This window comes from Nematostella vectensis, chromosome 3 (assembly GCF_932526225.1).
Source record: "Nematostella vectensis chromosome 3, jaNemVect1.1, whole genome shotgun sequence".
Lineage (NCBI taxonomy): Eukaryota > Metazoa > Cnidaria > Anthozoa > Actiniaria > Edwardsiidae > Nematostella > Nematostella vectensis.
Window position 1 is genome coordinate 14,499,515 of NC_064036.1, and position 24,005 is coordinate 14,523,519.

At 38.7% G+C, this 24,005-nt stretch overlaps 2 protein-coding genes and 1 long non-coding RNA gene across 5 annotated transcripts; 2 read left to right on the plus strand and 1 right to left on the minus strand.

Annotated features, from left to right (window-relative positions):
- Window positions 1-389: 389 nt before the first annotated feature.
- On the plus strand, window positions 390-8,486 carry LOC116604799. The gene is made up of 7 exons (XM_048725260.1): window positions 390-589; window positions 2,638-2,741; window positions 2,859-2,902; window positions 4,415-4,581; window positions 4,922-4,975; window positions 5,978-6,100; window positions 6,684-8,486. The coding sequence occupies exons 2-7, from the start codon at window positions 2,691-2,693 to the stop codon at window positions 6,737-6,739; spliced, it is 495 nt and encodes a 164-aa protein (XP_048581217.1). The 5' UTR covers window positions 390-589; window positions 2,638-2,690; the 3' UTR covers window positions 6,740-8,486.
- Window positions 8,487-12,208: 3,722 nt separating this feature from the next.
- On the plus strand, window positions 12,209-23,820 carry LOC5522312 (cell wall protein DAN4). 3 transcript variants are annotated; one of them, XM_032367415.2, is made up of 10 exons: window positions 12,209-12,426; window positions 13,807-13,878; window positions 14,023-14,223; window positions 15,585-15,635; window positions 17,274-17,365; window positions 18,219-18,256; window positions 20,820-20,986; window positions 21,992-22,054; window positions 22,355-22,453; window positions 22,933-23,820. In XM_032367415.2, exons 1-10 carry the CDS (start codon window positions 12,348-12,350, stop codon window positions 22,953-22,955), a joined length of 885 nt encoding a protein of 294 aa, XP_032223306.1. In that variant the 5' UTR covers window positions 12,209-12,347; the 3' UTR covers window positions 22,956-23,820. The 3 variants fall into 3 exon arrangements, with proteins under 3 accessions (XP_032223306.1, XP_032223302.1, XP_032223304.1); XM_032367413.2 differs by adding an exon at window positions 12,713-12,802 and having other exon boundaries at window positions 12,279-12,426; window positions 13,807-14,223; XM_032367411.2 differs by having other exon boundaries at window positions 12,214-12,426; window positions 13,807-14,223.
- LOC116604702 lies at window positions 15,090-20,095 on the minus strand. Its single transcript, XR_004291196.2, has 2 exons — window positions 18,278-20,095; window positions 15,090-15,345 (listed from the first exon to the last, which is right to left on the minus strand). It is a non-coding gene; the product is annotated as an uncharacterized LOC116604702 (long non-coding RNA).
- Window positions 23,821-24,005: the final 185 nt, after the last annotated feature.

The window sequence follows — 24,005 nt, forward strand, 5'->3', positions numbered from 1 at the left end:
AGCAGTATGACACCATCTACAACATCGACATCATCGAGCATTGTGATACCATCTACAACATCGACATCATCTAGCAGTGTGTCTTCATCTACAACATCAACATCATCTAGCAGTGTGACACCATCTACAACACCGACATTATCTAGCAGTCCAACATCTTCAACAACATCGACATCGTCTAGCAGTGTGACACCATCTACAACATCAACATCGTCTAGCAGTGTGACACCATCTACAACATCAACATCATCTAGCAGTGTGACACCATCTACAACATCAACATCATCTAGCAGTGGGTCACCATCGACAACATCAACATCGTCTAGCAGTGTGTCTTTATCTACAACATCGACATCATCTAGCAGTGTGTCACCATCTACAACATCGACACCGTCCAGCAGTGGGTCACCATCGACAACATCAACATCGTCTAGCAGTGTGTCTTTATCTACAACATCGACATCATCTAGCAGTGTGTCTTCATCTACAACACCGACATCATCTAGCAGTGTGTCACCTACTACAGCATCTAGTATAGTTGCAGGCTCATCATCTGCAGCTCCTACTCAAGCAGTTCCTATTGAAGAAAGTGAGTCGAGAAAAATCTTGTACTACTTGCTAAACCATACACACACCAAATGGGGTGAAGCAGTCTTTATTCCATGTAACAAATATATGAACTACATGAACTACATCACTACATCATATTACAATCTTAATTGATTATGTAACTAATCTGTGATTACTCTACTACTTTACTAAACTCTACAACATATAATTACAACTAAAGACTGCTAAAGGCGAGGGTGAGCGGGATAACGAAAAACTTGCGCACTATATTTGTATGCGTATTGCACGCGCGCGAAGCATAGAGTGTAACTGGAGCATGTACTGTTCAACTTAGCACTATAGGTCTAAGTGTTGCGTTTCCCGCCTGCCTTAGGCACGCGGGATGCCGGAGTTGAGCGTCACAGAATTCAGACTTCTGGACCCCAGCGGGATAGTTCCGGTCTAGATTTACGTTAATAGTCGCGCTATTAATATTCACATTTCGACTCCAGAGTCTGTAATTACAAGAAGGGACACGTCAGTTTGTTAAGATCATTTGAATCAACTATATTTTTCTGTGTGGCTGAGTTTAATTGAACGACGCAAAAATCCACGGCTAAGCGACTTGAAAAACCTGACTCGGCGATCTGTGAAGTCTGTTTTCAAGCTTTTTGTATGCTTTTATGTAGATGATTGGAAAATTATATAGGAAGGGGTTCTGCAATTATTTAGCTAAACATACCTAGGATAAGGTTTTTTTCTTTTTTTTAATTTATCGGCTGTGGTTCATATTATCGGACAGACCGAAGTTAATAAATTATTTATTATATGGCTTTTTTGAATATTTGTACGAGAAGTAAAACTTATGCTGCTGAAGTGAGAGAAGAAACCCTTTCTGGTTTACAAGCCACCAGTGCTGAACTCCAAAGCTCGAAACTCGATTTTTAAGATTTGTCGATTTATAAAGTAACCATCGAAAATTGCTTTTTACGCCGATTCTAACGACCTTCACGTAAAACATCATTTCTTTTCATGTTATTTCCTTCAGATTAGTTGTCTTTAGGGAAAATCGTCTTCAAACTCCCTTTGTATGACAATTTCCCGCCATAATGATTTTGGAACGCGCGCGATAATTTCAAGTTTGCTGAAATTTTATTTGCGATAAAAAAGGTTGCAAATCGTCTCTTTATTGGGGGGGGGGGGGGGCTTTATACGGGGAATAAAGGCAAATCACTCAAGGAATTTACCTGCATAATGTATCTTCATTCAAGAGAGTATTCAAGAGTATTTTAGTGAATATATCTGTCTGTGGAGAATTCAAGTGAAAGAAAACATCTCTACGATCAATTCGAGTGGAAAGCGACGATCAATTGGGACTAAAAGTAAATTATTTTTAAAAAAAATTGTTGGTAAAAATTCAGAGGATATCTTTAATTAGAAGTTCTGCATTTGTGAATGATTTAAAGCATTGTGTGGAAATACGAACTGGATTTCACTGAATGGTCATTGCGAACAAAATCTTCAAGAACATCAGCGAAACTCTCAGAAGCAAGGTTAACAAAGTTGGAAATTATATTGAGGAAAAAAAAATAAATAAGATAAGTAAGCTTATGTAATAAAACTCACTGTCTGAATGAATATAACTATTGAAACTCATCCTTGCAGAAAAATGGCAATAAATTGCTATTACAGTGTTGTTAATTTTCTCGAGAGAGTCGTCGGTCCGGAAATTTTTTTTGTGACGACCGCGGTCGTTACAGGAGGATACGGACCGCTCAACAGCCAAACAGGGTGCGCCATTCCACCGGAAGTGTTTGTTGCCATATAGTAAGGACTCTTAAAGCGCAAACCTTAATATGTAAAATTAGTGCATAAAAGTGTTCACATTTGTGACCTTCCATGGGAAAACATACACCGTGCTCAAGGGAAGAAATTCCGTGCTCACGGAAAGAAACTCGTGAGCATGGAAAAAAATCCCGTGGGCATGGAATGAAATCCCGTGTACTAGGCTTGTATTTTCAGCCTTCACAAGGAAAACCATTATAGTTTTCCCATGAGGGTCATATTTCTTTGGTTTCTTTGTTCCAGCACAAAGAATTGAGTTTGAAACAAGATTTCTAAGTTTAGAGTACGATGAAAGAATGGAAAACGAGTCATACTGTAGAGAGACCCTAAAAGGCCCCATAAAACATGTAAGTTTATCCTGGCTTTGATTACCATACAAAGTCGCAGTTGTTCCTGTTGTTTCATCGGTTCTTTTATTTTTCCAATGTTCTTTCTCTTTGATGGCTATCCTTTTTTCATTACAGTTTGAAAATAATTATGGAGCAGATGTCAAAAAGGTGGAATGCAAGTGAGTCAGTTGAACCTTTTTTCACATACATTTACATCCCTATCCCTATTCTTATTTTAAGACGCAAATACGTTCTAGTTTTTATAGCAATAAAGGCGATAGTTTAGTTTAATTAGTTTAGTTTAAGTAGCAATAACGGCGATGGCAGACGAAATATATCAATCCTTATAAATATCAATCCTTATAAATATCAATCCTTATAAAAACCAGTTTGGAGTTAGGCTCCAATGGCCCTAGAAGGCCTCAAAATATTTGGGAGGGGCGAAATACAGAGACATTAAATACACAATGGAGGTGCATAGCTTACCTTTACTAGTCGTTTCCTGAAAATACTGGGGAAACAAGGGCCCCACAACCCCATGCTATTTATAGATCCGACGCGCGCACGAATATCAAATCAGAAAGCAGCAAATAGAAGCCAGCGAAGTGCAACCCAAATGTCCCACAAAAGTCCCACAAATTGTACAACATGTCGGATGAGGTCAGTGAGTCCTGCCCGGAGTTATTTTAAGTACAGACGTTTATAGGGGTTTTCCTGCGACTTGAAAAAAAATACACAGTAACCTAACATGATGGAAACTTGTCTTGTTGTCCAAGCTTGGTGAAAATCTTGTGAAAATGAAGCATAGAAATAGATAACTACGAGTTTGGTTGTTGAATGGAAGAGGCACGAATCCAGCTCGAAATACGAAATATTGGAAATGATAAGATAAAGCGGTGCTCTCTACGGTAGGTGCTAAGTGTTTATGTGTTTTCAAAGCTATTTTTGTCACTTTGCAGTGATTTAAGTGCGGGGAAAATCAGAAGAGAAAGCCGAATTCGCTGTTTACGACCGACTTCTAACTACAAGTTTTATCGGCAAACGTCAAAATCTACAGTAAAAATACAAACGACAGTCTCATTCTTATATGTAATTGAAATGACCTAGGTATAATATCAAACACAAGTTGCTCTTGTAAGTGGTTTGTTTGCTTTTTGTTTTTCGTTTCTTCGTAGTAAATTTTACGTGTTTTTCTACAATTGAGTACCAACTTTACACTAAAAGTGGCCGAGCAAAGAAAACAGGGCTAGCACTTTCTACGCTGACCGGAAAATGCTTATTTGCTTGTCCAGATTCGCAGAAAACCAATCTTTTTCGGCGTCGATTGCCGACTTCTTGTGGGACATTTGTGGGACAACATGGCTGTTATTGAACCATCTTTTTCCTGATTGGCTATTTGTGCGCGCGTGATTGACATGTCGGATCTATGAATTGCCCTGGCGCTTAGCGTGAAAAGGCTGAAAGGACTTCTTGCCTCCCGTGGACGCCAAAAAATGGGTCATTATTTATTGTAGGACCGTCAAAAAGTATCCTTTTTTCATATGACACCTATGATGGTGCATCTTCTCTCAGCAATTTCTAAGAACGCGCCTGCCCCGTCAATCTCGTCCCCCATGCTAAAGCTCCCTTGTGTATATGTTCGCAGTTGTTAACAAATATACTCATAATTGATTATATTCGTCTATCTTAAGGCCCGGCAGCGTCATCGCCAAGTTCCAAGTAGTCGTAAACGCGACAGGTGACCAGAATGCCGGAACAGCATTCATACAAGCAGTCCGTAAGGATATCGATTCTGGCATGCTGGGAAATTTAGCTGTCGATAAGAAACATCCGTTAGGGGCAAAACTTACAACTACAAGTGAGTATTGATAACCTCAGTCACGACTTGCCGAATATTGATTTTGATCGACGCACAATCACCAGTATCAAAAAAGTATTCATTCTAAGTCTTGATTTAACTGGGCGTCTCTAATTCCACAACGGGTTACACATGAGATGGCGATTATCGTATTAAATAAGAGAGTCACCACCGACAGCAAACGGACATTCGTTAGTTTGTGTGACGGGAGCCAGAAGGGGTTTTCAGTTGGAGGTTTATAACGACCTCGGAGAGTAAATAGAATCAAATAAACTCACATTAAATCTAAGTAATATTTTCGGCGGGGTCACAGGCAGCCAAACTTTTATTTTCTTTTTAGCTGTTGTCAAAGACTTAACTCCATCTCCAACAACCAGCAATGTCAAAATCGATGGTGAGTTAAGAAATTTCCTTCAATTTATCTATTTATTTATTTTATAAAAGACTCTGGATCCGACTTGTGTATTGTGAGGGTTTTATTGAAATATCTTGCCATTTGTAAAATATCATTTTGTTAATGTATTAATGTATTTGTACTATGGATGTATTATATTAGTGCCCGTCATTTAGCCATCATGTTTCCGTCCTTTAGCTATCATGTGCCCGTTATCCAGCCACGACATGACCGTCATCTAGTATCACGTACAAGTCCTCTTTAGCCATCTCGTCTCTAACCTCTAGGTATCACGTGCCCGTCTACTAGCTACAACTTGCCCGTCCTCTAGTATCACGTACAAGTCCTATAGCTGCCATGCACCTAACCTCTAGGTATCACGTGCCCGTCGAATAGCTACAACATGCCCGTCCTCCAGTACATCGTACAAGTCCTATTTAGCTCTCTCGTCTCAGTCCTCTAGCTACCACATGCCCGTCCTCTAGTATCACGTACAAGTCCTCTAGCTACCACATGCCTGTCCTCTAGTATCACGTACAAGTCCTCTAGCTACCACATGCCCGTCCTCTAGTATCACGTACAAGTCCTCTAGCTACCACATGCCCGTCCTCTAGTATCACGTACAAGTCCTCTAGCTACCACATGCCCGTCCTCTAGTGTCACGTACAAATCCTCTTTAGCTATCTCGTCTCTAACCTCTAACTATCACGTGCCTGTCTACTAGCTACAACATGCCCGTCCTCTAGTATCACGTACAAGTCCTCTAGCTATACCGTATACCCGTCCTCTAGGTATAACATTTTCGTTCTTAGACTTCCTTGTGCTCGTCTATTTTGTCTAGTTTTACACGTGACTAATGCTTTTCATTACAGTCCTTTAAATTGGACTCGACTCGATATTTGAGCTTATTATATTTTACTAATGGAGGGACGCGAGGAAAGACCAAATGCTTCATCTGCTTTCACACTGTATCTTAACTATTAATTGTTTGATTTGTTCTAGATATAAGCTTAGCCTTACTGGTCTTGCTGGGCGTGTGCATCGGTTTATTGGTGCTTGCCATAGTCGTCGCTTCTGCGTGTTTCTGTTGTTACAGAAGAAGAAGAAGAAGAAGAAGAAGAAGAAGTAAGTACACATTTGTTTATCATTGTCATAGCCAAATTTTACGTAGGAGTCACGAATCGTTGATGAATTATTCTTAAATCTTACAGTTAGTTTTGAATTTAGAATGATTTTGATGAGTTCTGAGCTCGGGGGTGGGTATACTCCGATAAAAACAGACGGGGATGATTGTCGGCAATGTCAATTTTATAAGGGATAGCACTTTGGGTGTGTTCAACAGAAATTCTCACCCCAAAGAGATAGCAAATTTGATGTGGTAGAAGGAATAGCAGTTGGTCAAATTTTATACCCTAAGAGATAGCAGAATCGAAAAAATCCTTCAACATCAAATCCCCCCCCCCCCCCCCCCCGGCTCTGAGGGTCAAGGTTTGCTGTACGCAAGTGAAACAGAATTCTTCTTTTACCATTGAACTCTCAAAATATATCTCACTATGTTTTAGCCAATCAGGACGCGCATGAGAAATCATCTAATAACATTTTATCGGAAGTATTTTTACTTCACGAATGGTGTTTAGATTGTACAAAATTTGTACAATTTGTATAATTATAACGATTCTAATCAAATATAATGATTTTTTTTTTCCAGAGGCAAGCTTAAACACCTATGCTGGTGTCTCCGATTTGGAAAAGTCATTTTTCTAACGCAGTATAATCTACGTTGAAAACGTACTACTGCTTTCTGATTATACTTGGCATAAGCAATAGTTTCTCACTTAGTATTCTGTAAAACTTGAAGCACTAGAAAAGGAATAGAGCAATAACGTAATATTGATTAAAGAATTGTAACACAGAAGCTTCATGAATTTAAAGCTTTTTAATATAATACGATTTCGCATCGTAGGAATTTCGCATTTATAGAAACTGTAACTAGCCAGCAATTAGGTTAGTAAACATTTCCATTGGTCTGCTTTTTGATGCCAACAAGATTTCGGAAAAATAAAAAAAAGGCAGGATCAAAAAAGGACCCCCAATTTTGTTTTTTATTGCATTGAATTTCTCTCTAGTGCGACATTTTTTTTATCCTGTTGCCCTAAACAGGTCTCCTGTGGTGGTTAAGGGAGTGTGACGACACAGAAGAGTTTGTCCCAGGCCTCACCTTTTTTTACGCTTTTCTTTATTACAGGAATCCTTTAACAGGCATAAGAGACAAGTTTTTACTCCGTAATTGGGGCAGAATCTATGACTACACTTATTTTAAAATTGCTGGGCGACTTCCTACTAAGAACTAAAAATAGACTTTGACGGTACTAGAGTATCTCTTACCAAGGCTGAATATACCATAACTTCTAGAAATCACACGAATAAGTAGGTTTTGTACAGCTGTATCATGTTGGTTTTGTACAGCTGTATCATGGGTCATCAGGCCCGTACCCAGGATTTTTCTTGGGGTGGTGCGGAATCCTGGGGGGTGAGTTCTTTGATAAAAATCTAACCACACCCGATAAAGCAAAAAAGGATATTTTATGCCTTTGCAGTATCCCATTGAGAACCGAAAGTGGACCTTCGGCCGGGGACCTTCGAGGGTACAGGGGGTGTGTTCGCACCCCCTGCTAGGCCTTTCCAGATTGCGCTCGGCACTATTATAGCGTAATTTAGGTTTGGGAGCACTATTTTGTTCAGAAAGCACTTAATTTCTAGCTTTTTTAACCCAAGTTACTAGATTTTGTTGTCTTATATAGACATTTCTAGTTTCCTTAACTACAAATAATATTATCTCAACTAGGCTAAGACTGTAAAACAGATGATTTCGACATTTTAATGGGTAGCCTGTGCTTTGGGAACCACAAACATTGGGTAGCCTGTGGGGTTCATTACAATAATAGAATGAATTATCTAGAAGATCTGTTTGCCATGTTTTCCTGTTTTACATCTATTGTAATTATTTCTCGTTAGGATATTGTTATAATTAAGGTCTGTTATCAGGTTTGACATTATCGACATGATGTTTGTAAATGAACATTGTTTTTATTAGTATCCAAATAACAATGGTAAACAAACACAAAAGAGAACAAAGTCATTTTTTATACACTAAAGTGTGATTTACCCGTTCATGGACAACAATATAAGATACTCTAATGCATGTATTTAATAAAAGCAATATTCTTTCTTTTATTCAAATTTTAATTAAAACACAACTCATCTCTAAATTGTTTTAAAAATATACGCTAATTTTCTTTTCGCCAATGAGCACTATTTGAGCACTATTTTGGTTTTGGAGCACATTTTAAACACTTTTTGGGTGATTATGGGAGCACTTTTCTGGCTTTTTGGGAGCACCTGGCCTGATCATGGGATGATCTTTATCGCAACGGGCCACTATATTTTATAAATGCTCATATCCTTGTAGTATTGTAGAAGCGTATTTGAATAAAGTAATCGAGCAAAAGTCTGTATGTGATGGACTGATTTTTAAATGTTTGCCATTTTTTTTTACCAAAACAAATGTCATTCTTCTACAGCGTCGCATGGGTATAAAACTCTCGTTTTTCTCATATAATAAAAATGGTAATATTTTTTAAGACATTATAACTCTTTATCTCTTGGGGCGGGTCTTGGGGTAAGGAATAAAAAGCAATTCCTTTTGATACTTGAAAAGGGGGGACTGTAGTGGGTTCGGGAATCCGTACTGGAAGTAAAGAATGCGGAAAACGTTCAAATAGTATACTGGATGCTGAGAGTGTACGAGCTAGGAAAACAATGTAGCGAAGTAAGGCCTGCGCCACGCATGGGACAGGCGAGTAGCCAAAATAGAGGCAGAAAAGAAGGTAGGCGTGTAGTTGTGAAAAGTGATAAACACATCATTTGTGAAATGCACTCTTTTTTTATAAGAACGTCTGAATATGTTCTAAACGATGTTCTAAAATGTATATAAGTATATATGAATTATTAGGAAGGGAATTACACTAATAATCAATAGCAATAATAAGGTTGTTACTATGAGCACAATTTGATTATGCATTTTAGAACGCATCAGGACTAAACAAATTTTTTTGCTGCAATCGGAGCCTCGGCATGTTCTTAGCATGTTTTTAAAATTTGGTGAATTTGGTGAAGTTCTTATAAAAAAGGTTCTTATATAAAAAAAAATTGTATAATCACGAATCAATTGCTACAGGACACTTAGGTAAGAATTGGCGTATCAGGGCGTTTGAATAGATGAATTTCTCAAAGAGTTTTTCTAAATTCCCCGTCCAAGGGGGGAGGCCACTTTTGACCCCTCAACCCTGGATCCGCCACCGGGAGACTGGTACTGGGATATGAGCCGTTGCTTACCGCTCTGTTAGCGACGGTCAGCAAACGTCGAGTTGTTGTACAGAATATTAGGCTTGAAAATCTGTGTAACTAGTTTCTGACTTATGCTAAACTATATGTATGTGGTTCTTTAGCTGATAACAATAGAAGCAGTCCAAAAATATATGACTTTCACAATTGCGTCAAATGAAAACATAAACAGTTACAACTTGTATATCTCATTTGTTTAAATTACTTAAATGTAACGATGAGCGGTGAAACGATGGCCCCGCAACATAAGCAACGAAGTTTAGCCTAACACTGCTCAAACACCCCTTCACGAATTGTCAACTAAGGGGTCGTTCTCCGTCGCCGCAATTCGTTTTAACCGATATAAGTCAATTTCGAAAAACTTCACCTGTCTACATCATTCATAGCCTGGCCAAAGAAACTGGTGTAGACTGATGGACGAGGCTTGTGGCAACATGAATCTACAGCACTGTAGCCATGGTGACCCTGAAAGAAACCAAATCAATTGCGTCCATTCATGCTAACATATAAAACATGTATCATCCAGGTATCAGGCAAACGAAAATATAGGATTTCTATGGCTTTGATTTTTGGTAATAATGGGTTTTCCCTACAAATTTTTTGCCTGGGATAGCTTTTTTTCTATAACATACACCTGCTATCAACCACGGAGACAAAAATCAGCACAAGGTTGAAGGGATATGTTCTTACATCTGTTTGAAAAAAAGAATAAGCCACGAGCAAAAAAATTCAAATCTTCTACGAGAAAAAGACTGTTTGGCTCTTTTTACGAGCTTGAAACTACAGTGATTGCATACCAGTCCGTGATACAAGAGGGGCTTGCGGAACCCTTTCGAATTAGTACGATATTTACACACATTTTCGATACAATGTGTAGTTCCAGAAAATATCCATCCCTTCCCTCCATGGAGGGGGTCGGAGGTATGACCCCCTACCCCTCTGGAATTTCCATCCCCCTGGAAAAAAATGAATACGGTAACTGTTAAGAAGAAAGCCAATTCACCCCCCCCCCTCCCCCTATAGTATGGGTATGGAACTACACAATTCGATAAAATGTGCAAAGTTGTTTTTTATCCATTGACCCCTGGCTATTTCTAAAATGAATTTATACATAACAGACCAAAAACAGAACAAAAACATATTACTCCCCCCCCTATTTTTAGTGTTTTTACAGCCCGTAGGAGTGAAGGAGTTTCGCAGTACAGTTACTAATAAGAAATATGTTATTAATTTTGACTTGGACTGTAACTCAGATTTTGTTGTTTATCTAATTACTTGCTCTATTTGTAGCAAGCAATACGTAGCGTCTACTATCAATAGTTTTGAGAAGCGTTTTAATAATCATAAAAGTAGGTTAAATAAGCACCCTAGTTTACCGGTTAGTGAAAGAGTTAAGGATGACCTTATCTATCAACATTTTCATTGCGACAATCATTTAGGTCTTAATAATGTTATGGTACAACTTATAGATAAGTGTAACTCTGAGGCTCAGCTTAGGGAAAGGGAAGGCCAGTGGGCTTATCGGCTTAAGTCTATCTACCCGCGGGGTCTTAATAGTGATGACTTTTTTTTGCAGTAGGAACCCACGTAGAGATGTGTAAATTCTTTTTATCCATAGCGCGCGCTATTCTAAAAAATGCGCGTTTTTGTCAGTTGTAATGTTTTTGCGTCTCGCGCCACTATTCTTATGTAAATAAGCTTGTAACGATTCACCTTCTTCAGTCTGCCCTGAAGAAGTCTTATTAAAGACGAAAATTTGGCAGAGTCGATTTCCAGTTTTTGGTGTATTGTATTCATTGTTCTGGTACGAGATCGCGACAGTTTGGGCTTTTTGATTCTATTTTGAATGACTGTATAGTAAAACAAAGACACTGAGTTGAAGCGCTTCAATGATTTTAATCCATGCCCATGAGCAAATTTTCTTTTGTGTTTATGTTTGTTTGAATCGGATATAAGTTAACTGATTGTCAATAAACGCTACTGATTGCTCAAATGTGTAAATGAATTTCCAAACGCCATTCCAGCTATCAGCATGCAAGCACACACACCATACAGTGCGCGCTTCGTTTGATGTAAGCTTAAAAAAAGCGCGCGCTGCATTCTGGTAGTTGAGGTAGCTGGAATGGCCTTTTGCGGGCAAAAGAATAATGCTAATGAATTTTGACGATATTCAAGTATTGTTATTAATCGAATAATCGCGCAGTGCCGTGCGATGCAATGATTTTTCGTGTGATGATAATGGCGCACAAAACACGTCACCGATGCAGCTTTTGGCTTAAACGAATGTCCCTTTCCTGTCAATGAACAGCGTAAGGTGTAATACAACATTGTATCAATGAAAAAGTTCTAAAAGCGCCAAAATGGCCAAAAGACTGCAAATAAACTTCCCCTTTTAATACTTCCGAACCTAAATTTATCTTTCGCGTCAGCAAACTGTACTCATTTGATGAGAAAATTGTCCTGGTAACCTAAACAACACATCTTTGCAGAAAGAAAAAGATGTTTATCATGTATGCTAATCATTATTCCATTTGAATAGAATATATTATTATCTTAATTATCTATATTAAACTACGAGCAGCCATTCCCATAGACCTGCAATCTAATCCAGCGTGCAGTTTGCGTCAAAATGGCGACTTATGCCATCGAAAATATAACATCAGACATCATCCGACTGTTCATCTATTAGGATATCTTATTCCAATAGTATTGTTTTTCATAAGGAGTAAAAGCGTCCAATTATATGGCTTTTATTCTTTTTGCGCATATATAGTAAAAAAAATGATAACACGTCAGGATTTCTATGACGCTAATAAACGAGAACAGTGATTGGCGAAGACCCCTTATGGTGCGATACGGCTCGCTGGATAAAGACAAAAGAGCTCTTGCCAGATCACAGAAACCACGAAACAAAAATTTTCATTTCACAAAAGTAAGAGCGAAGACAGACCGCTTTGAGAAGTAAAAGATGGGCTTTATCTTTGTAATTACGCTAATGCTGGTGTCACTAAGTGGTACAAATGGCCAAAATAGCAGCACGGCAACAGGTAGGCTTATACATGACAATGTGTATCTCTATTTCTAAATACGTAGTCAGCGCAAATGGTGAATGGCAATTGCCAAATGGCGGTGCTGCAATCCAAAAATACCCTGGGACTCGTCATATTTTTACTGAATGCAGAAAAATGTGAATAACTCTTGCATTAGATTAGTTAACTTGTATTTATCGTTAGGGATATATATATATATATAGAAGCAGTGAAAAGTTTTATAACCAGCATTTATCATTCGCACTGAGAGCGTTTTTTAAATAGGCGTATGCTGTTTTTGTAGAACACAAAGCTATACAAAGAGAGAAAGTCTCTCCAGGTTTTCAATTGCGATTGACGATGTAATCCGGCGATGAGTTAACCAATGGTGATGGTGAGTGTGTTGGTGTCGATTTGGCATTAAATCGTGAGTGATGGGGTACGTGTGAGCATAGACGAAGGATTCACTGTCTCAGATTTACAGAAAGACTGACTTTTGCATGTGCCGGAAATAAACATAAACATAAGTCTGGACCACTGAACCATCGCGACTCTCTCTAGAGAGTTCTGGGTCAGTTAACTCTTATAGGAAAAGAGTGGTTATTGATCAAAAAAGACACTTTGAGTAGTAGCATTTGTGATGCACCAATTACCAAATCCTGAGATTTGTAGCATAAATCTCATAAGATGGAATGGTAATAGTGCATCAACCCTTCTGCAGACTTCTCTTGCCTGTGTCTTATAGACGTGAAAAATCCACTTCTCTCGATCACATAGATCCATTTCTCTAATCAACAATTAAAAATCAATTAGAACTCAAACAGGCTTATAAAAATTTTAAATGACAGAAAAATAAAAAAGTCAGAAGCTAACAGCACTCAAATAATCACCCCAAAAGAACTGACTTCTTCAATTACCAAGCTCATAACACGTCAAAGCTACTCTCCCCCTCTCCCTTCGGCGTCATGAAGAACGTGCAGTTATGTGTTTATGCGCTTGATAGACAACAATGATGACAAAGCTAGGTAATTCACACCCAGTCAACCATGCAACCAAATGATGTCATGAGTCAACCAAACAATATACTTTACGCATATTATTTGAACACCCCGGTTGTTTAATCATTTAAGAGCAGTTAGACAACCGATTCTGATTCCAATTTTCAATAGATTTTTTTATCATACAGAACGTCAAAATATAACAAGACTTGCATATTATGGGTGTTCCCAAACGATGAAATTACAAGCAGCAAAACATGATGCCGGCATTTTTAATAAAACGAGTGATTTTAACTGTATGATTATTTCTTTTCCATTGTATATAAAGATAATCATTAGCTACTGTAAACTATCATTGTAGCATTTTGGCTTTTTATTTGAAACATTTCCAATTCAACAGTATCAGAGTCTACGAGTGCAGCCAGTATGACGTCGTCTGTCTCCTTGACGCCGTCTCCTAGTGTGACTTCAGATTCGTCCATGTCGCCCAGTGCGACACCAACGTCATCTGCCACGCCGTCTTCCAGTGCGACTTCATCTGCAGGTTCGTCCATGTCGCTAATTGGGACACCAATGTCATCTGCCACGCCGTCTTCCAGTGCGACTTCATTTGCAGATTCGTCCATGTCGCCCAGTGCGACACCAACGTCATCTGCCACGCCGTCTTCCAGTGCGACTTCATCTGCAGATTCGTCCATGTCAGCAAGTGCACCAATGTCATCTGCAAAATCATCTACGAATGTGCCAAGTGGTACATCATCAGCAACACCGGCCTCCGCTACCTCAGGAGCTTTCAGTTCAACAGTGCAAGCACCTGGTAAGTTTTCGTGGCAAAGCGCAGGCCCGTAGCCAGGGGGGGGGGGGGGAATCTATATACATTATCTATATACATTATCCATTTACATTAATTTACAATGTTAATTTTTGGAGAGCCATAGCAAAGGAGCAAACGGATCGACACTCCTTTGTCTCTTGTGGGAGCGAGTTCCAGAGTTTTGCGCCGCTGTACTCAAATGTTCTCTTTCCATAATTATGTTTTATCCTCGGTAACACGAGATCGTTCTTTGCTTGGCGAGTGTTTTTTAATTGAACGTCAGTAAATCTCTTGAATTTAGCCATGAGGTGGTCTGGAGCCATTCCATTAAGGACTTTAAATACCATTGTGCACTTGATTCTCCTATCTCGTTTAGTGAAAGGCTCTATGTTGAGCTCTTCAAATAGCGCCATCGAGTGATCGTACCATTTCTTTAAAATGACTATAAAAATCTTTTTTATAATAATTATCTTTATTATTATCTCTATATGTTAAAAAGTACCCTATTAATAACATTTTAAATACAAGATTGATTGCCTGATGCAATAAGGCGAGGAGGGGAGTATACCGGAAATTTGGTCCGCTGAAATGGATAAACGAACCACCCCGCTCAAAATCCTTGCTACGGGCCTAAAGCGCAAGATACTATTCGACACGAACGCGACTAGACCAGGGCTTAGGAAATATCGAAAAATCAAAGCCGCAGATTGCCTCAAATCTGTTTTTGAGAACACTGTTTCCCACATGCAAGGCAATAACAGAAAACTGTAGGGAATCTATAACAAGGACGACAAAAAGTGCGACTAAAATTAAATTAAAAAAAACCGCGCTCGTCTGAAATATGCTTCTCTATTGCGAGCTCGTGAGAATAAGAAAAACTGATTTTTTTATTTATTTTAAAGCCTTTCAAATCTCTATCAATCTCATCTCCTGTAGCCCCTGTCTTTTGCTTCTTGTAAGGGAGCTCTGCACTGAACGAGGTCTGGGAATGACGACTAACCGAAGGCACGTCCTTGTTATAGCGTGTGTTTGATATATAGCAGAATAACTACCATCCTAGCGCGCCGATGTCCACCTCTCTCATACCGCTAGGGAGTGGCCACAATGTGCTTCTTTCTATTTTCCCTACGCAAAACAAAAAAAGTTTTATAAACTCTTTATAGTTTGTGCTTCCACTACGGGTGACATTGCATAAACAAGATACACAGTAGCTGAGTATTTTAAATATGACACACAACAATAATTCCAGACTCACATTGTGCTTGGAATTTCTATATCCTAATTATTAGATTTGATAGATCAAACCTTGGGAAACTTTCGAATCTACAGTGTTACTAAATGATATACTTTTCTGATTTGCTTAGCAAACGGCTCCTCTGTAGCACCAACCACCCAGACACCCAAGCCTGGTCAAGGTATGTCGTTTGGAGAAATAGAAATAGTTAGAAATACCAAGTTAGTGTGAGAAATACCAAGTTAGTGTGAGAAATACCAAGTTAGAAATACCAAGTTAGTGTGAGAAATACCAAGTTAGAAATACCAAGTTAGTGTGAGAATTACCAAGTTAGAAATACTATTAAAGACGAATTCCAGTTTTTGTTGTATTGTATTTTATTTAACACAATCAAGAATATAGATAAAACGAAGAATGTCAAAACAAAACCTGTTATGCTCAAATAATTTGATTACTAAAATAAGTACTCGCATTCTCAAAGCATACAAAAAGGACAACAAAAAGCCTAATAACTGTCATATCCTCAATAGACAATACAAATCGTCGTCCAAAACTCACCATGCATTGTTTTTTTTATCGTTTTCTTGTGGTTCTTTTCGCTTTTTAATGTGAACTGTTACTTCTTAAATTTACTAGCTAAAACCAGATAAATCTTGGCGTGAATCAATGTTAGTAGATCTCCTCTAGTTGACTTTATCCTTAAGTCACAAAATTCGAGGCAAAATAAATAATCATCGCATAATCGACAAAAACTTTTTCCCTTGCTCCGTGCTTGTATTTAGTCGCCATTTCGGGTCCGAGTGGGGCCTGGGAGTCGCGCGGCGAGTGACACCACAGGGTACCCGCGCGATGACCACAAAAACCAAGTCGCATACCTATACCATATTTCTATGCCTATGGGGCTACGCTTAGCTCCGCTATAAACAGCTTTGCGAAATTATTAGTTTTTCTACAAAATGAGACTTTATTTACTTGTTCTTTGTCTTTCTTTCGAAAAATGTCGATGCCACAGCAATTTTTGGGGTGCAAGTTGTCTACAGACATCGACAAAACTAGGATTTCAATAACTATTTAGCCAATCTATTCATAACTTTTGGAAATTATAATTTACTTGTCGGGAACCCGTGTCGGCGCACTACGCAAAAGCTTTGTTTTGATAAACACTCTTCCTCGCCAGGGAGTTCGAAAACTTTTCTAAATAACCGGTAATTGCCGGGTCTGTTAGGTTACCGGGAGAGTTTTTGGGATAATTTTTCGGGCAAAGGAGCGTGTCTGAAAAATGTGTGCAGCTACAATTTTTAATTGGACAAATAAACGACGATCAAAAATAGTTCATTGGCGTGCACATGAGGATACTTCCTCCGTGAAAAGCACCACAAAATTCGCTGGATTACCTCATTAGGATCACTGATTCCATATGAAACTTTCGCGCTGTATAGCCATTTAGGAAACAAGGTAGACTAAATAATAACAGAAATTTTTGGGGGGTCGTAGCTTTTGGGGTCGTAGCTTTAGGGGTCGTAGCTTTTGGGGTCACAGGTTTTAGGTATTAGGTTTTAGGTCTTCGTTTTGTAGACACCCAAGTTTAAGTGTGAGAAAAACCAAGTTAGTGTGAGAAACATCAATTTAGTGTGAGAAATACCAAGTTGGTATGAGAAAAACCAAGTCAGTGTGAGAAATATGGGTAAGGCAAGAAATGAAATGTAAGTGGACCCTTGCAAACCTTATAAATTGGTGTAACATAATTATATGTTATCGCGGAAAAATATAGACAGATGTGATTGGATAATTGATTGGATCTATCTTCTATCTCAAACAGTACAATACGCAGCTTTTGAGATGAGGATTATGGGGATCGACTACAATCCTAATCAGGACTGCAAAGATCAAATTCCAGGAGTTGTAAAAAAGGTAAACTACATCTAAACAAATTAAAATATATATCGAGCGATTTGTCACAGTCTTGTTGCGTTTCGCGCCGGCTCAAGCCGAGCACCATAGGTATATAGAAAGTGGTTAACCATGCGATCAAGACCCCGTGGTTACGACAGTGTTACTGCGGCGAGGCGTTTTCATGTACGTATAACAATTTCGAGAGTAAATAATTTTCCGTATATTCGCTATAACTTTCAAAAACGTTTTTCGCAAAGGTGCAAGCAGTGTGGATAACTTCCGACATTCAAAAGCTACATCCTAAATTTATGAAAAATAAGGAAACTACCTCTAGAAGCTACATTTTAAATCCATGCAAAAAAGCAAACAACCTCACTAAGACACGACTTCTGACCGTCGCTAATCGAAGTTCTAATGAATTTTCTCTAAAGTATTGTTATCGTCGTTTTTAGTCATGTCAGCGCCATTGTCATCATCATCATAATTAAGATTAATTCGGTGCTAGGGGTTCGTGATGTATTAAAGGAAAAAGAGCGAAATTTTCGTGTTGAATTTGTGTTAATTCAGTGTTCTATGTCAAATTGGCGTTCCGAATAACTGTGCATATGAAGTTCTAAAAAGACTTTTTTACAGTTAGACGTTTTTATATGAAACACCTATGCTACGAGGCTACATTTTTGTGAAAACTATGTATGGACGAGTTGACTCTATTTTTGTGGACGAGTTGACTCTACTTGTGCACAAATTTGTGGACGAGTTGGTTGTGGACGACACGGTTTGTGGACGACACGGTTTGTGGACGAAGTGACTGTAAACCCACCACCACTGTTACCGTAAGCATAACTCCTTCTGCTTTTCAAAATCTCAATAGATAGAGGAAAAAGGCAAGGTGACAGACCTCAAGTGCAAGTGGGTATTTAAATCTCACACCTTTTACTTTGTAATGTGTAGTTCCAGGAAATATCCATGCCCCCGAATTGTCAGCGGTTTTCCAAACCATGTAAAAAAAAACATGGCGGCCGTAGTTGAATTTACTTTGTAATGTGTAGTTCCAGGAAATATCCATGCCCCCCCCCCCCATTGTAAATTCAAACGCCCAGGAATTTCCAGAGGGGAGGGGGGGAAAAATGCCCTTATTAAGTGGATAGCGAAGTTATTCAGGACTTTTTGCGGTTAGCGGGGTTGTCACTCGCTAATAGCTAATCGTCGACTCAAGTGTAACCTATAGCCAATAATAACTCTTCTATTATCACAACTCTTGGCCAATCAAATCAAATGTTTTAGCGAAAAAGCCCGCGAATTGTCAGCGGTTTTCCAAACCATGTCAAAAAAAACATGGCGGCCGTAGTTGAATTCTTTGAAGGTTAAGACTATGATTTAACGTCATTCCTGCCTTTTTTGCCAATTATAAATCGAGCCACATTCGATAAATAGCTATCTGAATGCAAGTTTTCGCTTCAAAGTCCGTTCGTTATCAGTTCAGCTTTCACGATATATCATGTTGTCAACACACGAAACGCCACTGGTAAGCCATTTCCACTTCCCCTTTACTACTGCTGGCTGTGCACCAAATTCTTTGTTTATTTCTTGCATGCATGCTTGCTGGATTAGCTCCAACACATTCTTGCTCTTATAATTTAAGCTTCGGAATTTATCCGCACTTTGCTACGAGTAGCATTGTCTCCAATGTCTCCATGAATTTCTTGACTGAACTTCGTTTGCCAAGAGCAGGAATCAGTTCTTTAAATGTCTGTAAGCAAAATCACCCAAGAGCTGGAGGGTCCCTTTCCATCAATGGTATCTGGGTCGACTGGTTGTCCCCAGGGAATCAATCAGATGGGCATTGAATTACCTCAAGCAGTTATTCCAATATCACAGTAGTACCTTTGTTTACACTTGTCTAAGACAAAATACCCTATGTATAAATAAAACCACATAAAGCCAAGAAATTTATTGGTTTGGTCCATACTCTACATACCATTTTACTCTAAAGTGTGTTAAAATAAATGCACCAAAACCAAGCTTTTGTCTCAAATTACCATTTTATTATCCATGACTTGGCAAGGGCCTTGTCTTTTGATTCCTTAAGGTCTCGGTAAAGGTAAACGACCTGTCCGTGTGTTTTCACTACATTTACAAACTATATATCAACTAAAAGATAAAAGATTGAATTATCTCATGCAAGTTTTATTTTTGCAATAGCTAATTCCGTGTTTAAGTTTTGAGGCCTCAAACTCAAAAGTACGGAGTTTACTCTAGAGCGTAATGCACCTTCGTGTTATTGCGCATGCACTTGCACGTAATTGCATCTCAATGACAGATAGATGATCTATCAAAGTGTGTGGGGGCTTTTTTTTGACAATGTAAACAAAATATCACGAATCAAAGTTGAAAATCTCATTTCTGGCGAAATTTGATCACGAAAAGTGCTATAAAAGCGATTTTCATTTGAAAATTCCTTACACACTTTATGACATGGCATAATTATCTATCAGATCCCGAAAATTTGAAGGCGATAATCTTAAAACTCGTCGCATGGTTACGCCCGACAAGCTTGAGTTCTCGCCTCAAAATAATACACTAGAAAAGTCAAAGATTTGGCGTGAATTCAAGGTCAACAAGTCACGGGAAACAGCAAAGGCCCATTTTCGCAGTCTTAAATGCGATTTATGGATTTTTTTTTGCAAAAATAAAGTTTAAGAACTATTGATACAGGTTTTGCAAAACCCACAAAAACAAACAGTGGTGTCAAATTTACCTTTACTAAGACATTAACTGTTACTGTATTTATTTTTTTCCAGGGGGTTGGAATTTCAGGGGGGTGGAGGGTCATACCTCCGACCCCCCCAATACGGGGGTATGGATATTTCCTGGAACTACACAATAGAAATTCGTCATAATAGAATCGTTGTAGAGTGGTTTTCAAAAACCGTGAAATACTATTTAATTTATTTAGTGCTAATACACTGAAAAGTCTTTGTTCTCTTTTGTTCTGGCTTGATCATTACAATTTAACAGTTACATTTTGTTGCACGGGATTTTGAAAACCACTCTAATAAAAGCTTAAAATAACAACTAGTATTGCAAATAGGATTGCAAATTGGTTTTCAAAAGCCTGTGAAATACTATAAGTTATTTATAGTACTGATTTGACTAATACATTTTAACAATTACATTTTGTTGCACAGGATTTTAAAAACCACTCTATTGTAATATAATTTAATCATCTAATTCTCGATCTAAAATCCTACCAAATAGTATAAAAATGCGCAGTTAAAAACATAAGTTGATAACTGCGAAATATAAATGCAATAAATTATTATTATTGTTACAATAATAGCATAGAAGATCAGATAGTATAGAAGATCACATAACACAGAAGATCACATAGCATAGAAGATCACATAGCATAGAAGATCAAGCAGCATAACGATCACATAGCATAGAAATTCACATGTGTGTATTATTTCAGAAATGGAAGCATCATTGCGGAGTTCACCGTTGAGGTAAACAGCACAGGCAACCCAAATGCCGCCCAAGAATTCCTTGAGACGCTCTACAAGGAGATCCAGTCGGGAACGTTTGGGAATTTGACGGTGGATGAGAAGCACCCGATGGGAGCCAAAATAACGAAAACGGGTAAGATTTCACACGCTGTATTGCATTAGGAACTTATAGTAACTGTGATTTTGAGTAATCTCCAAACTCAACCTTAATTAAAGCCACATTGTCACCAGTTTACTTCCAGACGATTACGTAACAGTTTCTGCTGATTTTTAACGGAAACTACGGAAAATATTTCAAAATTTTAAAAACAGTTTGTCTTTTTGGAAGTTTCTTCGAGGATTTGACTGATAATTTAGAGCGGATGGCCCGTTTTATAGCGCGGATTCTAATAGATTCTTTTGTCTTTTGGTGGTTGAGGTTTCCGACAGACCTCCGGAAGTAAACTGGTGACAATGCGGCTTTAATGTCAAGCGACAAGAAACATTTTGGCTTCTGACAGTGAAGAGCCTTGAACTGTTTATATTGGGTTAAACTTTGATGGCTTCCTAACAAGCACTGCATTGACCAATCAGAGAGTACAAAAAAGCTCGGTTGACAGGAGTGGGGAGGGAGCTTGAGTATTCTAGGAATCGTTGGCGAGAGTTCTCAAAATACATAAAAGGGGCAGAAAAATGGGGGACACGGCAGAGTGTGACGAGACAACGTGAACTCTTCTTGAACACTTCACCAAGTCTCAGATAGACAGGTTTTGCTTGTAATATTAGATTATCAGAGGGTCTAACTTACCACACAATGACCACACCTCGTGAAAAATGAGATACTCGTAATAAAAAGCCTTCCATGTTTATTAAAATGTGAATTCAAATGAGAACATTCTTTAATAAGCACATTCTTAATCAGCATTTCTATTACAGTACGGTAAAAGAGCTTATAAGAACTCGTGGAAGCTACCTCAGAGAACATCTAGATTTTTATAGTTTTAACTCATTGTTGGCAATATATTTCACTACTAAACCCACGTAGTTTGACTCGAAACTCGTAGATTGTTTGGCCTAATAGAAGTTTGAAGTCCAATACACCCTGTGCACCCCCTGTGTACGCCCCTGGGCTGACGTTGAACTGTTGATAACTTTTCAGAAATAATTGGGGATCCTACTGCTAAACCGAAACCTAAGGATGAAGCTTCAACCAGCTTTGAAGGTTAGTAGAAAATGCTAATTTTATTTTTATTCATACACAAATGAGCCACTGTTAGAGAGAAAACATTATAAGGTTACTCTTGAGAATCCACATCAAATCCAGGATGTGAAATTTAATCGTTTTTATTCGTCATATGCATTTTAACACCAGCAGGGTTTTTCAAGACTGCGCATTTATTGTTTATTTGTCACCCATGATGCAACACAGACCCTCACAGTGCAAAGCTCATTAGAAATATCTGTAAGCCGCTGGAAGGTCACTTTTGGTTGTGAGATAACAATGTTTAACGTTCTCTCCAAGGAATGGCGTTGGTAGTGTTGATCCTGCTCTGCGTGTCTATTGGCATTCTACTGTTTGTCATACTTGCGGCGTGTGTGTGCTTTCTCCGCATCAAACGAAGTAAGTAACAAGGCAAAGTACCCCGCTATAATAATTTGGCTTTCCATTTTACGTTACATCGCTATTCCAGAATCCTAAAAAATTACACGAGTAAGAATCTTCTTTTTACGTTTTGTTTTCCTTCATTCAGCTTAATTGGATCTCAGCTTTTTACCGTAGTATATCGTGTGTTTTTTGTCCTACCGTTAAACCAACATTACACTTACAGCCTTACAAGCTAACCCTGCAATCTTTAAGCCCGGTGCTCACGGTGTGGACAATTTTATGCATTGACTTTACTCACTGAATCTCACTGTGCGGACATCGATCTAACCCGCTGACGTCTAACACGCAACTGTGGCAAAATTATTTCATGCTTGTGATTTTTTGTCATCGCGAAGCAGTGAACAAAGTGCACGCGCGCTTGGCTTTAAGGGCGCTCCTCGCGCGGCGGGAAATCGCACATTCACTGTCAATGAGAATTATTCATTTACTTGCAGGAATGGAGCTGAAAGAACCGTAGAGGGTCGATTCGCCTAAAAAAGCGGGTCGCGTTTCAGCAACTGCGATAGACAATAAGATTACACGATTGAAGTATACAGGTCATAGTAAAGTAGATTACAGCAAGTTAACGCCCAGTACGCAGACCAATAAGGTAGCTGACAGCGGTCCCAGTAAGGTAGTTGACAATAAATATAGTAGGCAGACCCAGTAATATAGTTAACAGTAAGCCTTGCAGTACAGACCCTGTAAGGTAGTTGACAGTAAGCCTTGCAGTACAGACCCTGTAAGGTAGTTGACAGTAAGTCTAGCAGTGCAGACCCTGTAAGGTAGTTGACAGTAAGCCTTGCAGTACAGACGATGTAAGGTAGTTGACAACAAGTCTAGCAGTACAGACCCTGTAAGGTTGTTGACAGTAAACCTTGCAGTACAGAACCTGTAAGGTTGTTGACAGTAAGCCTAGCAGTACAGACCCTGTAAGGTAGTTGACAGTAAGCCTAGCAGTACAGACCCTGTAAGGTAGTTGACAGTAAGCCTAGCAGTACAGACCCTGTAAGGTAGTTGACGGTAAGCCTTGCAGTACAGACGATGTAAGGTAGTTGACAGTAAGCCTTGTAGTACAGGTAGTTGTCAAAAAGTCTATAAAATGCAGGCATCAGTGAGGCTTCAAGAAGCGAGAAAAGAGTGGTAGAGTCAAATGCGCAGTAGAGACCGTTTTCAGGTAGAACACTTAGCTAGTAAAAGATGAGAGCCATCATAAGAAGACATTTACATGAGTGTTACAGCATTCACCTAAATAGAGATACAAATTATGTATTGCAAAGAACAAAATTCTACGGACGTATAGCAGCTAATTGGATCACAATAAAAGATATCTTTGACACCAATTCTTTATTTCTTATATTTTTTTATTATTTCAATTTTATTTGCATATTCTAAAGGCCACTTACTCCTTGGACTGATGCCTGAGTATCTTGATCTTGTTGTGTTTATTTTGCACTTTTGGAATTTTTTGGCTTGTGGGTTCTTCTCAAGGGCGGTGCAGGGCGGTACAGGGATCAAAGGGTTAAAG